We start from the raw sequence: 17,938 nt of genomic DNA on the forward strand, positions 1-17,938 counted from the left end.
TATTTTTTCAGAACAAAAATTCAGCTTAAACAGACTGGGAATGCTTTTTCTTTTAATCTCTTGGTTTGTTTAAGGAGCTGAAAAATCAGTCTGAGGCTCAGCCAGAGCAGTTACAGATACTTTGCAAGCTGCAAAAGTTCATCCCTCTCCAGGACAGGCTGAAACACATCTCAGCAAGGCAGAGTGGGAGTATGCACAGTTACTGACAAGCACTTCCCTGGAACTCACTAAGCCGACTTGGAAACATGCCTCATTTCCATTGCTTGGCTAAGGATTTGTTCAGCATGCCCTGAAGAGTGTGACAAAGTGCCTTCATACCCATGAGCTGCTGCCAGGCTGATCCTGAGGACTGCGTTGAATTTCACTGCTCTGCGGTAGGGACCCTCCTGCCAACAACAGGCATATCTGAGCAGTGCACTGAGTGTGACCTCTTGCTTTCAAGCAGGCATGGCTCTGATGCTGGCAGAGGGCCAGATGAGTGCAGTGTAGGGCCAGCTTTGCTGATTCACATCAGCCATACATCTTCCCACACCACTGAAATCCTCAGCTGACCTGTAATCAACACAAAGAAGGATAGATCCATTGCTAATGCTGTAACTCAGTCTAGCTTTTATGATACTGAAATCTTACCAATTAGTGATGCACTGCAGGATGGGTCTACATAACTAATCAAAAGCAGAGCTCACACCTTAAATTTCCAAGCTGAAAACAAATGAGTATCTAAATGTAATGGGAACAAAAAAGACTAACAATATATCAAATTATCCATTGTAATATGCTGTCTGTTGTTTTGCTAGGACTTTTTACAGTATTCCTGCTTAAACTGAAAACGCAAATGTTAGCTGGATGTGAGCATGCCAGCAGTTACTGGAGAGAACGAGCAGATTCTGTGTGTCCTCTCTTTTGATTCAACATACCAAACCACTGCACATGCATGAGAAGAAATACACTTGAATTCTGCTTTACACTTTGGGAAGCTACTACCACACCATTTCCATTCTAAATGTTCATTTATTTTGTTTATCTTTTCTCATCTCTTTCCCAGAATACATGGTTGTCTCCAGAACAAATTCTCCCTGCTAAAGATCTGCAATGTGTTAGAACTTATTCCTCCAGCCAAAACAACAATCTGTGTAATAATTTCTGCATTATAAAAACAGGCCAACTACTAAAAGTTGGTAAAGATCAAAGTACTCATTTGTTATTTGCTCTGTAGTCTGCTTGGAGAATGAAAATGAAATACTATCAATGCCTTAGAAGGATAGTGAAAACTCTTATTGCCTAGAAATAAAAGTTTACATTGAAACCAACCCTGTGCATGTGAAGCATCATCCTGTTTTAAAACAAGACAATTTCTTTTATTTTTTTTTAATTTTAAATGGTGGGAACTTTTTCTGGGATATAGGAATGATGAACACCAAGAAAGCAACCAAAAAACACTTACAACTGTTCATGTCCTCATGTTGCTTTCCCAAGTTTGTCCAACTGGCGGTGCCTTGATTTTACGTGACAAGTTTTGTGATGCACTTGTGAGATGGCAGCTGAGCCCCCCCCTCCCCATCCCAAATTTCAGACAGGGACTGCTGTTGCAGTTAATAGATATAAAACACCCATGAGTAGTGCATCACCTGAGGAAGCTGACCTTCTGAGGATCAGAAACAGAAGATTCTCTCTCTCTGCTTGAGAGATGGGAAAAATCTGATGGTTCCAACAAACATTTCTGAATTGCAAATGTGGCTTTGAATAAAACAGACACATCTAGCCATTTATTTCTTTATTTATTATTTGTGCTTAGACCATTGACATTTATTTAAAACTTGAGAATGAAATCCACTTGGTATTTGCATGTAATTGTTTTACATTAATATAAACTTAGCTTTATATTTTGGGGAGGAGAGTAAAGGTAGGAAGGCACAATGCTTTGGCATCCTGTACAGTAGGCTCACAGCTCAGTCACATGCAGATTTAGTCACTGCCATGGTTGGCACTGGTGTGACTTGGGTCCAGTGCTCTCCTATGCTTAGAGTGCTTTGTGAGTACATCCTAGCTCTGTACATCACACTACAGAGGTGGACAAAAGCCACAGATGAGCAGCAGTTCAACTCCTTTGTGTTCCTGTGTTGCTGGGGACACTGTTTATAGTGAGCAGGGACTGGGACTCGCCAGGACCCACATCCCCAGCATGCTGTCACAGCTGTGGCACTGACGTCAGGATCAGCTCAGCTGTTGCTGCACAGAGCACCTTGCTGCTCCTGGAGTGACAGTGAAAGTGAGACAGTATGTAGGGAGCCGCCTCCAGGGATTTTTCATGTGCTTCTTTTTATGCTGATATTGGTAAGACCTAGTATTAATCTGCTTGCAAGTCTGGACGAGAGAAATTCAGTGCAGCTTCACCAAGCACAGTACAGCCCAGCTACACCGAATGACTCTCGAGAGGCATCGTGTTGCAAGTGTGGACTGGCTGGTACAAGTTATGTCTTGGGAAGGCCCAGGAGTCTCCAAAGGAAAAATCCACCCATCTGGAATCACTTGAATGAGAGCCCATGATTTCTAAATCCCTAAGCGCCAGATCCTACAGTCTGCACATACCAAAAAGTATGATTAACATTGACAGGGGAAACGGCTGCATCAAACAATCTTGAAATGAGAGCTTACTTGTGTTAAATGCAGATTCAAATCCAAGTTTAAACAGCAGTCAAGTTTTTAATTGCTCCTTTCAGCTGTGGTTTTATAAAAAGTAGAAAATGGCTGCACAAGTGTTGGTTAACTTAGAAAAATCTGCTCTGAAAGGACATTTTGCAAAATGTTCAGAATAATAAAAGAGAGCCATTTTTGCATTGTGCCAGAAAAATTCTAAGTTCACAAAAAGAAGTCTGGCTCCAAGTCGGAACATCAAAATAGAAACTAAAGACAGTGCTACAAATATAGTCTCAGAAACGGGTTCACATAATTTGGTTATCCTCTAAGTAAAGAGAGAAATTATTTAAAATTTCTGATTTAAAAATGTTTTGAAACATCTCACTTGTATTGCAGGCTATCTTCATTAATGTAAAAGCCAGGACACATGTTTTGTTAGCACACACACCTTTATGCAGTAAAAAGTGCATGAAAAGATTATTATAATGTACTTCTAGGGCTTTGCAGTAAAGTGAGAGAAATTTCTGTGCAAATTCCTAGGTCAATCAATTTTTCTTTCAGGGAGTAAAAAGGAACAAAACATCTTAGAATAATTGAGATGGCTTTTCAGAACCTTTTCTGTTTTATAGGAACTGCTATTTTCTGGATGAAACAAATAACTTTTAAGATGCTACAACCTGTTAAAATAACATCTTCAACAATGAACACACTTGATTGGAAAACTGCAAATAAATAAATGTATGTGAGTGTGCTGAACGTAAGAGGCTCATCTGTTGAGAAAAAGTGGAGTAATTTTTATATAGTTGCAGTAGGAGCAGCTTCACTTTGAACAAAATGGGTTGAATGGTATTTTTTTGACATAATGCTGCATCCTAAGGTAAGCTTTGTTTTAGAAAAATGAGAAGTAAAAGCTTGCACTGTAAAGAACAGCACAGAGGACAAGAGCACATGACAGGAACAAAATAAAGACACACACACAAGCTGAGCTTCTCTTACCCACTACCTAACAGAGGTATTTAGAGATGTTGGAAGCACCTTCATTCAGAATAAATTAGAAGGAACACTGGGATATTTGGAAATCTGTGGGCTGAATCATCATCTTTAAAGGAAACACTGAACTTGCCAAGGGCCCTGGCAAACTACACAGAACAACAGGAGGTAAAATCCAGCAGACATAAAAGCAAAGGAGCACACCTGGAAGGTAAACCATGAGTGTATCTAAGAGAACTCCAAAGAGCTTCGACTCAGGGCATTGCCACTGACTGCCCTGGGAACTCCTAGTCAACAACAACAGAAAAAACAAACAAACAAACAAAAAACCCCAAAAAAACCCCAACCAAATGAAAACAAACAAACAAAACCCCCCAAAAATCCCAAAAATGAAAGAAGTAATTCCAGATTCCAGGACAAAGACTGGAGTAGAAACTCCAATACGAAACAACACAGGGAACAAATATATGCCACCCTCAACGATTTGATCTGTAAAATCTATGCATTTCTACAATTTATGTCTCAGTATTGATTGTCCTTAACATTACACACAAGTCTTAGACTCTGCTTTTTCCTTACTGCTTGAAAGAGGCCTCCAAATAGATTATTTCCCCTAATTTACTGTTGACTATGTTTTCTCCTGCCTCCTGTGGCTCTGTATTTACAATTTCCAATACTGATATATAAATTTGCCAAACTCATCTTTCTAGACATCAACTAAATTTCTGCTTCCACCATGAGCTCCTAGAGCATGCTAAGTTCAGGCAGTCATTGTGAAGCCTTGGCACAGCACAATGTGATTTTCTGTACTGCTCCCACCAGCCCTCAGCCACAGTTCACCCACCTCTCCCAGCAGCACCAACTGTTCCAGCACCATTTGGAACTCCACAAGCCCAGGTGTCACAAGGAACAGGGGTGATGAATTGCCCCCTTCCTCCTGCCAAAGCCTCTGCAGCAAGCACGGCAAAGAGAAGGAGGGAAAGCAGGGAATCTAAAGCCAGCCCCAAACTTCACCCCTTTTCTGGAGCTCTGTGTCAGTACTAGTGTGTGGGGTGGGTGCATTTCCTACTTCACCAAATCCTTAGAATGGACACCATAGGTGAAAGTTATTAAGTATTGAAAACTTTTCCATCCTTACCTATCTCAGAGGGCTCACTCTTCCTCACTGACCCACCCGGGTGCTGCTGACTCTTTGCCTCTAGTCCTTGTCTCTTTTCAAGGGGTGCAGCAACAGAGAGGAGAACATCAGGTAAATGGCGCTCTCTGAAGCTTCCTAAGTCAGTCCAGCTTCCATCATGATGCCTGAAATTGCTCTCCTTTTCACAGTGGTATCTCTCCCACAGATTGGGATGGGGGAACAGGGAAGGCGGTGGCAGGAGGGAAGATGACAAATCATTAGATTAGGTCCTTTGATTGCTGTGCATAAAATAATTAATAATGACACTGTAAACCTGTGGTGCAACTTCACAGGCATTAAAATATGAATACATCAGTTAATTTCATTGCCAGTAGTCTTAAGCAGAGCAAACTCACAGATGAAACATCTACAACTAACATTTCAAAGCTTTCAGTTCCTGCTTGACAGGGCCCAGCACTTGAATCACTAGTTCTAAAACACTCTACATCAAAAAGGCACACATGCTCAAGGCAACAATACTATCTCAAGAAAGCCACTTGTGCATTTTGAAAGAGAATTAAGACATGTTTTACTTTCCTGTGGCTTGCCAGGTTAAGCCATAGAGTAAGCCATCTTACCAGGAGACATCTGTCAAGTAATTTTTACCTCCTACCACAGCCAGATCTTTCAATATACAGGGCATACTGTGATACTCTCCTAGGCAACACAAGCTACAGCAACACATAGGTTTACCTTTTCTGGTCCTCTACCCCTGGAAGATATTAACCAGGCTATAACAAACAATTCCCAGACTTAGGAAAGCTGAGTAGCATTGCACTTTTCTTACACTCAGCAGTAAACATCTCAGCCATCTTCACATGTTTCTCAGTTACAGCATTTCTTGCAGGAGCTTCAGAGAACAAGGCGTGGAGACTGAAGCTGTGGGGGGGAAAAAAAATAACACAAAAAGGAAGAGTTTCTTTGTTTCCATGCTCTCCAGAAACTGCTCATTTAGGGACTGTTGGCTGGGGAGATCAGGAGAAGCAAAAGCGTGCTGTGTATCCACGGCCAGCAGTTCTGATGCTGTGAACCAGTGGGGAAGCAGGTGACCCAAGGTCTAGTTCTCAGCTTCTCCATTTGGGGAAGCACTTCGTGTTAACAGCTTCCTCATACAAGAGGCAGGTAAAGGATGTACTTATTCATTCCTCCCCATCTGATGGGGAACAACTGAAATTATTATTATATTCATACCTCTGTGCAACATAGGCTTGTGAACAACTTGTGCTATTCTCAGCAGTGCAACAGTGTTGTAATGTGCTAAGGGTGTGTTTTCAATGCTTTGAGCACTGACAAAAAACCCCAAACAAATCAAACAGGTTTTTAAATGCTTGCTAACAAAAGTAAAAAAAAAAATTGTTTTAACACATGGGTAAATTGTATTGTTCTCTAATAATACTGAAAGATTCAATTTTACTTCACTTCATTTGCAGGCAATCAAAATATTTAAATCAAAATGCATGGTAGGAAATGGTGTATATCAGGTATCACCCACTGTCCTCTCAGAAAGCATTTGCAACTATATTCCTGTCATACAATGAAATGCTTTGTGGCTGTGTGGTTTTCTGTTGTTGTGAGGCTTTTTAAAAACATGATAAGGCACAAGAAGAAAAGTGGTTTTTAAGGTACTTCCTTGGGCTCCAAAGTTCTGTAATCAGTTCCATGAAATGCCCTTAAGCTTGGTGGGTCAGCATCACTGACAGCCTTGTCAACTTCACCTGCTGGGCTCCTTTTTCTGCTCATATATTGGCCCACGAAGCACCGGCAGCAATACTGATGCACATAATTTACCTTCTGCAACCAAACCTCATTGAGATACTCTGCCCAAAGCTTTTCCACTGGTCAATACCACACACTAAGCCACAAAGCTGCATCTTCTTTTCCTCAATGGGAAAGTAAGTGACAGGCTGGGTATCCTCAAAGTCACTTGTTTTGCCCTTGAATACCACCAAATTTTTGTGCTGCTCCTGGAAAAACTTCATGATTTTACAGGTATAAACTCACTCATTTCTCCCAGCAACTCCATGTAATGGTAATGAGATTTCCTGTTATCCACAAATATTCAGTAACAAGGTCACATATCTCGCTTGGCAGACTGCTGGTGAGGGAGAAAGGACAAGGAAAATGACACAGGAAAGGAAAACTAAATGCTTCTCCCAATCCAATACCACTCCAAGACCACTCAGTCACACCAAGTGCAGCAAGACACACACCTGTATGCCCTGAGCAAAGGCACCCACAGAGATTTCCCCACCTCAGACCTTATTTTATTATCACCAGTGCAGAGCTGCTAACATTTGTAATCCCAGCACCTCTGTTAAGTTCACAATTACTTCTGTAATTGTCACTCCAAAGCCAAAAGCTGGGGAAAAAAATCTTTTCCCTTAGCACTGCATAGATCATCCCAGGAACATGTACACAGTAGGGAACCATCTGCCTGCCCTGGTGGTATTTCTTTGTTCTGAACACCATCAATGACATGTCACTGTTACAAAGTGAAAAAAAAAAAACAGCTAAGCAGCCCCACCAACCAATATCAGCATACTTTACTACCCACTACCTTGATGTAACCTCATATTTGGGGGTAATAGAGGGCATTTATGGACACTGAGTATCAGCAATGCAGATGGTGCTTATATCTGCAGCCAGTGTAAGCGATGTAGCTGTTTTTAAACAGCCACTCCTGACTTCAGATCATTAGAAATACCATTTGAAGTGGCAAGTGGAATCTTCTACACCTGCTGCTGTAGGTTCAGAAAAAATGCTCATATTGCACGGTTCAGAAAATAAAAAAAAATCTGGAAACGGAATATGATCCATCTTTGAATGGAATAAAAAAAAGAAAAAAGCTACCTAAGTTTTGTGGAAAGGATTTAATGGACACAAATGTTTGCAATTAAAAAATTTAAAGAAAACACTTTGTTGTTTTTATGTAAACATTCCCCTGCTGCCTTGGAAATATTGACACAGCAACAGTGCACTGAGACATTGCAGAAAATAAAGTATTCCTTAAAGTCAAGAAAGAGCTACAACCACCAAAAAAGGTAAAAGTACTTAGTGAATTATTTCAAGTTTACAAACAGTAAGATATTGTAAACATGTTTCTGCTATTTAAATCTCTGCTGCTCTTTAGCTGATTGCCCAGTAAACTGCTAAACTACACCAATGCCAAGTGGGTTTTGATGAGAATTCCCAGGTGAAGGAAAAAAAAAAATGCTGGACCCAGATTTTATAGATCAAAATGTCCTTTATTGTGTTGGGCTGAGGCATGCTAAACTTCATGATAGGGCAAAAACCAAACCTGTGTACCAAAACAAGAGGGGAAAATAAGATCTTTATAGTTTCTCCAGCCAAGTTTTCAGAGATGTAATCTCTCCATGGGAAGAGTTACCAAAAGCACTCCCACAGACACTATCAATTGTTGCAGTCCCTGTTAAGCCTACGACCTGAAAAGAAGTTTGGTAACCTCACTAGGCAACATTTCCACCACCACCAAGGCTGTTAGAACGGAGTCACATCCCTTCCCTCAATGGTTACAACAGTCTCTGGGGCTTTTGGGTTTGATTTTACCAGAAAAAATGCTGCCAATGCCACTGTCTTCTCAAAACCACACAAGCCTGGCATGTAGCTGAGGAGCCTCCTGTGTGTTTTCCACTCAGCCACACTTGAAGACACACTCTGACTTCCTTCATGCATGTTTGCCCACGCAACTGGGCAAAAGGCTCCATACATACAGACAGGCTGATCAGACACTGCCCTCAGAACACATCTGCTGTACTCACCAGATTTTTATAAAGAAGATAACCAAATTGGTAAGATGATTCGAGACAGCAGAAGATGGCAAAGCAATGTTTGAGGCTTAAATTGGAAGTCACACTGAGTAACTGAGAAGATCTCATCAGAGACTGGAAGTAATTTTGTTCAACTGTAGATGCAACAGACTACCTCATACGCAAAACATTCTGATCTTTAAAGACACATCCATGTACTAATAAGGCCAGAAGAGTAGTAACAGCCTTGTCGTTTCAGATGCTTGGAATACCTCAAACTGAACTGCTGTACACAGGTGGAAGTTAGAAATCCCATTTGTTTGACTCTACTTCTGCAACAGCTCAACTCTGAACGCCCCCAGCACATCAGCTTACTTAAAGAATTATGTATTTTAGTCTTATCCCTATGTTGCAACTTGTTTTGTGCTGTCAGAATCACACTGCACTAGTTTTGATTTGTTCTTTGCAATAACAATGCATATCAATCCAGCACATGAAAAAGCATACCTGTGCGAGAAAAAAGCTATCCTGCTAGATATCCCAAAAAATAAACTTATTTGAAATTACTCCTCAAAAGTATGCTCTTTAATTCTACTTAACTGAGAGAAAACTGTTTTTCCGTAAGTTGCCCATCCTCCCAAACAAATCAAGTCTCACACACTTCATAAATATTCCTAATTGGAAATTCCATCAGTCTTAGTGAAAAGCTCTGCCTTGCACCTTTGTACAAATGCCCAAAATCTTTTGAGCAAAGCATAAGAAAGTGCAGCTACACCAAAGACATCCCCCCCACACTATGAAACAGCATTTAGAGAAACAGTAGTTATAGAAAAATAACTCCTGTGTATTGCTGGTTTCCACTGCAGATCAGTTACCCCAAGAGTAACAGGATCATGGTTCAGTCCCAAGCCTCTCTCCAAGTGTGTGCTCCATCCTCACACAGCACGTAGCTATAGTTATCCCCAGTGTCAAGGACAGAGGCAAACCTATGCAGTAACTTAACTGCTGAAATTTGAAGAAACTCCTTGAAGTCCAACATTTTCATAAGAAACTAGTATAGAAGGAAATTTCCTGCAGAATCTTACAGCACAGTGTGGTGTAGAGCACACAGCAATGAGAGGCAAAGCACACATGCAGCAGTAAACCCTAAAACAAAGATGCACAAGTACCACAGTGAAATTGCAGGGTGGCTCAAAGAGAGTGAGGAAGAAAAACAGCAAAGGGAGGAGGTCCCACATGTTTCAAAAACATTGCTGCCAATAAAATGAAACACAATTTCATTATGAAAGCAGGCAGCAACTTTAAAGCAGCCACTGACACTGGAGAGCAAGGTAGAGCTCTGGCAATTCTCTACAGCAGACATGGAAGACAGGGTGGTCTAACCCAGAAACAGTAGCAACCAGGAGACTAGGAGGTGACAGAGTGCCAGGAAGGGCACCAGACTGTATGAAAGCTGGAGAGAGTAACAAACAAACCCAAAACATTCTTGGCAGAAGGACCCAGCAAAGAACATTAGGAAGTGTTTTAGACTCCAGCTGGCCATGCTGCTCCCAAAGAGGACGCAAAAACCAAAACTGTTGCTGCTTTGCTGCTCTGAGTCTCTAGGTTAAGACACAACAGTTATACAATTCGTCAGCGAAACAGATGAGACCAGTTTTTGCTCACCCTTCCTCACTCCACATCCACCTCTTCCCAGACCTCTCCCCAAATCCTGCCACTATTACAGCACTTGCTCCGGCAGAGATGCCTGCAGTGATGCAGCAGCCATGTGGTTCATGTAGCAATGATGGAAACAAACACAGCACAGCCCAGTGAGTAACCAACTTCTGATTTCTTAAAACAGGAGGGCAAGAAAAAAACGGCATGAGTGAACTGATGATTGAGCTTAAGCCCCTTCTTGAAAACAAAAAGTATTTTTGTAACGTGTAAAAGTGCTTTATATTCTACTGTACCAAGTGCAGGAATCGCAGCGTTCACTAGATCAGTTTCAGTTTGGAGGCCATTAAGATATGGGTATTTTAGTACCGAAGCTATTTCATTTTCAAGGCCTGATTTGTTCTATCACTGTCTCAAAAACAGGCAGATGAATAAGCTACAACAATTACAACTACATTATGGAGTCTTTATCCAAAATATTGGAAGAAAATTCCAAAGGCTGATTTATTTTCACTTGTTAGTTAAAATTCAGTTGTAAATTGTGTAAAAAGTCAGATGATAGAAAAAAAGTAAATACAAAATAGAAGTGGCAATACAAAAACAAGGGAGGAAAAAACCCGATAAGATTAAGAATAGCATTTAAATATAAAAATTTATTTAGGTGAAGTCACAAACAGTTTGATATCAATTTACAAACACTTTATGTTATGCATATTATTGGAAATATTGAGAAAGGGAAAGGAGATAATGGCAGCTTTTTCCTGAAACAACTAAAGGCAAACCCTTACCATCATGCGCATTACTGGATCATATTATTACCTTGACCATACCCCTTAGTATGTGATGAAAAAGGAGAAGAAAACAAAATACTGAGATGCAGAATGAAAACCATGAATCAGTGAAAAAGATTTTCATGAACACCAGACGACAAAGGTCTAGTCTGATGGTCAGGATTTTAAGTATTCTACTAGGATAAAAACAGAATTATAACTTAGGTAAATCATTATAACTGACGAAGAATTTTGTAATGCACTATTGGGCTATCCAGCAATGACAGCAATGGTTAATGCAGAACAATGGAGAGAGGACACTGAGCCTCACAGAATAATTCTGTTGACAACCTGAGTTATTATCCCGAGTGTATGATATACTTTTTTGAGTCAAATACACATTTATGTTGCAGATACTCCCAATGAAATGGCAAAAATAACAGCTGTAACAAGACAAATTATGATTTATTTTTTTTAAAACAAATATAATACATAGGGTTTTGAAGTGTCCGGTTGTAATCTGCAAAGATCCAGGATTGCACACAAGTTTGGTCAAATGAGAAGGTTTAATCTGTGCATTAAATTGGCTTTTACTTTCAAAGTAGTATTTTAGGGCAGGATTCTCCTCCAGGAGAGTGTTCCTGACCTCATTCAACCAGTGTTCAATTTATTCACCTTCCTGAATCTTTGCCCTCTTTGGATAGTCTGTGACAAGTGCTGCGCTGCAGGAATTCCTGTTTTCCAGCAAACTGGCTTGCTCTGCAGGTTTGTAGTCCATTGTTACAATTGCTGATTGGGTAAAATGAATTTCCTACGTCTTCTCTAGCACAGCTTGCAACGCAACAGAAGCAGAGGTAAAAGAATGCACTAGAATACCAGAGCTCCACTTAAACACCAACGGAGTCAGGCTGTTGGCACCAATAAGAAATTCTGTATTTAACAAATCTGCAAACATTTAAGATCCAAAGTTATTCAGTATTATAAATAAACTCACCCACTTAGTCTGACTTCCATCCCAACTGGTCCTCTGTTTTCATGGAGTCTGGGGAAAAAAAGAGAATTGTCTGAAGTTATACACACAGACATAAATTTGCAGGAATCTCAGCTATCCTACAGATGCTCAAACTAAACTAAAACTATGATTTCTCACTTTGTCTTTCCATGCAGAGGAAAGTTACATGTTTTCCCCAGTGCCTTACAAAGGACAGCTATCTTCAGACACAACACTTTGTATACTTCATTTTTAATGTTTAACCATTTGTGGAAATGCAGAATTAGAGAAACTAATGATGGACTAAACTAAATGATGCTGAAATTCAAGGAGTCTTGGACTAAAAAGGGGAATGAAATCCACGCAGGCTGCCTAACTCTATCCCTCAAAACTGCAAAAACAAAATCAGTTCAAACCAACAATCTGGGAAAAAAGGTTTTTGTAAAACACCTTCTCTTCCTCTTGACAGCATGAATGTGGAAAAGCTTAGGTTCTGACCAAAGTCGTATGCCCATAAAAGGCTCTTCTCTCCCACTTTAATTCTCCAGTTCTTTTGCCCAAGTGTGACATCACATCTTATTTTGCTGCAGTATTTTTACACAACATAAACAGAGCCTGCAAGGAGTTGGGGAGATATGGGGAAACACACAGGTCACCTCCAAGAAAATATTTCCTTGCTGCAACCTTGGCAATGATAAACGCATGCTTTAGCCTAGGCCTCAGCTACATCTGACAGCTGGTCAAACCATCATTTCATTTAAGGACATGTATAAACAGCTATAAGAGACTATATGCTACCAATTAAAAACTGCTTAATAACAGAAAGGTGGCTGAAAACACAATTAGTTGCTCAAGTTTTACTTTTTCATTGTGCTCCTAAAGTACTAATCATTTTACAAACATTAAACATTTGGTATTTTGTAACAGTTAAACAAGTTTATTTTTTTCTTTACACACTTTCTGGGGAAAAAAAATGATCAAAATCAACTAGGAAATTTCCATTAAATCAAAGGGGATCGAGTCCCCTGGTGCCTCAGCAGGCAACCGAGCAAAGCTCAGCACTGACAGACCAGCTGCTGTGGGAGAAGTTACAAGAGTGGTTAACATGACAAGCTGAAGGTCCCCGTCTCAGATGACATGAAAGCTATAAGCCATTGCCCATCTGGTACTCACATAAGATCTGCAGAAAAACAAGAACTAAGCTGTTCACCTTGAGAATGGAAAAATGTAAACAGACATATCAGAAAGAGTTGCAGAACACAGAGCATCAACCACAGAAGGTGCAAGGCCAACAGGCCTGGGTTTATCTGTCTTACTGCATGGTGTTTGCTCCCTTTCTTTGTCACAGGCTGGCCTAGAGAAGTTACTTTTGATAGCTACAAGGCAAGACTTGGTGTGACACACCAAACACTTTCAGATGCCTTGAAAAGGGACCAGGCTAACATGAGTCAAAGCACTTAGCCCCTCTATGTGGGTAATCCCAGGGAAGCACAGCATCTGATAAATTACAAAAAATTCTTCTGGAAGGTAAAGGTTCTTTCTATAGTCGTAAAAAAAAAATAAAAATTGGTTAGAAACAAACAGCCAATATAACAAAATCTCTCATTCAGCTGGCATGGAACTCAGCATTCAGCATTTTCTGTGCTGTGGATTTGGCAGACTGCAGTCACCAGTGTAAGAGAAGCAGCACAACCCCTAACACAGACAGGCAAGCCCTCTGTAGCTGTGGAGCTGTGTCATGCCTCAGGCAGGAGAAAGGGAGGCCTGCTGCACCCACCGCAGGCTGTACCAATTCATATAGATCATTATATGATCTATATGAATTGGTACAGAACACTGCCTATACTGAAAGCAAAACAAGTTCAAAAGATCCTCCCTACTTCTCCTAATCACATTCATGTTTTCCCACAAAACAGGCTTAACTTGTGAATTAAATCTAGTGAGCCCCAAAACAGGCTTAATCTTCAAATCACGGTGAATTTGCACACTGTGGCCATTCTCATTGAAGTTTATTCATATCAATTTTTTGCCATCCCACACTGCCTGCAACTGCCCACATGCTCCCATAGTAACAGAAGAGTCTGTACTCTTTGCCTTACATACAAGTAACTATTGCTGGGAAAGTTGATTTTTTTTAAGACAACTCAGAGGAAAACAACAAAACCACAGAACATCTTTCTTCTAAAGTCTTCAGGAAAATGCAAAACTATACCAGAAGAAGGAATTAGCGGGGTTCCTATTTTCTGGTGGCCGGAGCAATAAATGCTCAAACATTTGCTCAGAGCATCCATCCATGTGCACACCTCTCACGGTGGCCAGCTGGGCACCCATGATACCATGTCCCTATGGTCAGCACGAGCAAAGGGTCAGTGCCACGAGAAGAGAGCTGCCGACCAAGACAAGCGCACCCCCTTTCTCCTCTTCCCGTCCGAGGAAGCACCATGCCCAGCCAGCGGAGCAGAGAAACACGCGGCCATCGGCCCATCACACCTGGCTTTTCTCCTCCTGCTTGGGGCTCTGGCCCGGCGGTGGCGGCTGGGCCGGCGAGGCCTGTGTCTCGCTCTCAGCACGCGGGCGCCTGGGGACAAGCGACTTGAGGGGCGCCATCCACTTCATCCACAGGTCCAAGTCGACGTCGCCCCAGGGCAGAGAAGGGTTCTTGGCCGCCCGCCGCCGAAAGTCCTCATCGTAGTTCATCCAGGACGTGCCCCCGTAGGTGGCGTGCAGCTTGCGGATGGTGTCCAGGTACTTGAACATGGCTCCGCAGCGCGCCGGGTGCTTCTCGCACAGCACGCTGGCGTACACCAGGAAGGCCGAGACCCACTGGTCCAGCGTGTCCCCCGGGCGCGGGCCGTGCTCGGGGGCCAGCTCTGTGTGGAGCAAGGAAAAGAGGTCAATGAACTCCCCCCGCCAGATCCGCTCCTTGGTGGCCTTGGCCAGCTTGTAGCCCAGCGGCCGCCGCAGCCCCACGTAGGGGGTGGCCGCCGCCTCGGCCTCGCCCTGCCCCGCCGCCGCCGCCGGAGCCGGGGCCGGGGCCGGGGCGGGGGCCGGAGCCGGAGCCGGAGCCGGAGCCGGGGCCCCGGCCGCGCCGCTCGCCGCTGCCGCCTCGGCGCAGGGGCTGGCGGCCGCCGCCGCCGCCCCCAGCGCGGCCTGGCGCTCCAGCCAGCGCGGGTTCACGTAGACGGTCCGCAGGCGCGGCGCGGCCCCGGCCGCCGCCACCCGCGCCGAGCCCTCGGCGCCGGGCTGAAGGCGCAGCACGGCCAGGGCGGCGGGCGCGCCGGCGGGCAGGTCGCTGCCGTCCCGCCGCGGGGCCGGCTGGGCCGCCGCCGGCACCTGCAGCAGCGAGGGCGCCGCCCAGGGCGGGGAGCCGCCTCTAGGCCCGGCCGCCGCCGCCAGCGCCTCTAGGCCCGGGAGGCCGAGCCGCGAGCCGGGCGCCACCGCGCCGAGCACCCATCGGGTCTCGGCGATCCCGGTGCGGTCCCGGGGGCTCCGCGACCTCCCCTCCTCGCGGCGACCGGCGAGCGCCGTCCCCAGCGTCAGCGGGGCCGCGGCTCCGGCCCGGCGGCGGCGGCGGCTCCGCCGCCTCCCACGTGGCATCGGCACGGCGGCTCCGGGCGGCGCGCGCCGGCGGGGGCGGGGCCGCGCGGGGCGGGGCCAGAGCCCGGATCCCCGGCCCCGGAGCCGCCCCCGCCGTTCCGCGATCCCGGGAACGTTCCGTGGGTCTGTGGCGCTGGAATGCCGGTGGGAGCACGGAGAGACTAAATAGTCTCGCTCTCCCTCCCTCAAAAAGTAACCCCTGGTACCGCCGTATATGTGTGCGTGCTCTCTCTATATGTGTATATCTGAACGTACATATGTTTATACGTGTATATACACACATATACAAATATGTACACCGAGTTTTATATACGATAGGCTATACAATGTATTTCCACGCTGAATATATTACTTCTGTCGGGATATGTAGTAGGCACCGCGATGCCATTATTATTGCTTCACCACAGCAAACGTTTTGAGGAGTAATGGTATTACATCACTTCTCCCTTCTAGTATAAATAAGCTTCATTTTCTCTTTACAGAAAATGTTTTTTGGTTTTTTTTTTTGTGTTTTTTTTTGTTTCTTTGTGTTTTTTAAATTTAATTTTGTTTTGTTTTGCATGCTGTCACACAGATTCAGCTTTCCTAGCTAAGCACTGAGTAGGTCACCAGCTGGGTGATGGTTGAACCCCACTGGAGCCAAAGCTGGGTGCTGGCTCCTTATGTGGACTCATGCACCCCACTCCTCAGCAGCTTTCACAAACACTTCTATAGCACTCTCTCTTCTGGAGAAGCAGCCTTGAGTGCTGTACTTAAATGTCTATAAATCAATTCCACTGCAATAAAGACAAAAGTTCTGTAAAAATAATAGCAGTTCTTTAATTTTCATAGAATGACTGGACGAGATGCATTTTAGATAAAAGTCTTTTTGTCCAAAAAAATCATATCCCAGGAATGACAAAGTTAGGAAATCTTCTGTAAGAAAAAAGTAAGGTTAAAGAGTGGCTTTGTGGTTTTTTAGTTTTTAATGCTTAATCAGTTCAAAAGAAATAATTAGAGTAACAAAAAGTTACTATTTTCCAAAACATCCTTATTTTCAGGGATTTTTCAGAAGTCCTAACAAAATAGGCTTTATTGAATTTTTGAGATGAATACACCCTCATTTTGATAAAAAATTATTGTTATAAAATTCAACCACAACAAGTGACAGTATCTTCTTAAACTGAAAATTTCAGTTTAATGGGGCATTAATAAAACCAGACATTATTAAAATAATAGAAAGATCATATTTTCTCTAAAACTTACCCGTAACACACTTATTATTAAGTCAGGTGATAGGCATTTATACAAAGTCCCTTGTTGCAGTCAGCAACCTAAGGATCTCGTCCAGGGAAGCTGCAGGGTTCTGGGGACCAGCATGAAACACCAACGAGACGGGCTCCCGTTCATGAAACCATTTATTCAGCATAGGAACAAAGTCAGGTCCAGAACAGAGAGCCCTGAACAGAGGCACAGCAGGGGTTTTTGAGGGACAGAATTTACACCTTTGAGGGTGGAGTTCAGGGTCAGGGACCATTAGAAACACAGCAAGGGAGAACCCCCCCAGGGACTCAAACCCAATCAGAACTCCTGGGCCGCCCTTCACAAGGGGTTTGGGGTGGAACAATGTTAACTCTTTGTCTCCCTGAGGCCGCCGCCACAGTCCCTGAAAATTTTCTGAAGGTTAAGGTTTTCTTGACTTTGATTCAAAACTAGTTTTTGTTCAGAATCAGAAAGTGATTCAAGTTGGAGGGAACCTCGAGAGGTCTGTAGTCCAACCTCCTGGTCACAGAAGGGCAAAAACTAAACTAAGACAAGATTGTTTAGTTCTTTCTTCAGTTAGATCTTGAAAACCATCAGTGATATAGATTCCACAACCTCTTCCAGTGCTGATGAGTAACCTTGGTAAATCCAGTCACCTTTTTCTCCTCTGTGTGCCCAGAAATGGCTTCCAAGAGAACTTGCTTTTGTGATTTTCCTGAAGTGAAGCGACCAGCCTGCAGCAGCCTGGGTAGTCCTTGCTCTTTTTGAAGACAGGTGCAAGTTTCAGTCTTTTCCAAGCCATTAGGTACTTCTCCAAATTTTGATGGCCTTTCAAACATAAAAAGTGGACTTCCAGTGATATCGTCCATCTCTTTAAGCACCCTCAGATTCATCCACGCTGGCTCCTGAGACTTGCATGGGCTGTGACTCCTCAAGAAAAGATCCACGGCTTGGTCCTTTTCCCCTATTTACGGGTTTTCTCACCTTGAGGCATGAAGCCTGGGAGACTTTGTTAGCGAAGGTCAAGCCAATGAAGGCATAAGGAGAATAATGAAATCAAGTTGTGCCACTTCTACAGATTTTTATATACCTCCAGGGACAGTGACTCCAC

At 43.3% G+C, this 17,938-nt stretch overlaps 1 protein-coding gene across 5 annotated transcripts; it reads right to left on the bottom strand.

Moving 5' to 3' along the window:
• Positions 1-1,767: 1,767 nt before the first annotated feature.
• LOC131580300 (uncharacterized) lies at positions 1,768-15,604 on the bottom strand. 5 transcript variants are annotated; one of them, XR_009277841.1, is made up of 4 exons: positions 14,479-15,604; positions 11,992-12,039; positions 4,766-5,683; positions 1,768-2,252 (listed from the first exon to the last, which is right to left on the bottom strand). XR_009277841.1 is itself a non-coding variant. In XM_058841373.1 (3 exons), exons 1-2 carry the CDS (start codon positions 15,583-15,585, stop codon positions 12,031-12,033), a joined length of 1,116 nt encoding a protein of 371 aa, XP_058697356.1. In that variant the 5' UTR covers positions 15,586-15,604; the 3' UTR covers positions 1,768-2,252; positions 11,992-12,030. The 5 variants fall into 5 exon arrangements, 2 of the variants coding, with proteins under 2 accessions (XP_058697356.1, XP_058697345.1); XR_009277845.1 differs by having other exon boundaries at positions 14,201-15,604; XM_058841373.1 differs by lacking the exon at positions 4,766-5,683.
• Between the last annotated feature and the right edge of the window lie 2,334 nt (positions 15,605-17,938).

The sequence above is a fragment of the Poecile atricapillus genome, chromosome 1, assembly GCF_030490865.1.
Source record: "Poecile atricapillus isolate bPoeAtr1 chromosome 1, bPoeAtr1.hap1, whole genome shotgun sequence".
In the NCBI taxonomy this organism is placed as follows: domain Eukaryota; kingdom Metazoa; phylum Chordata; class Aves; order Passeriformes; family Paridae; genus Poecile; species Poecile atricapillus.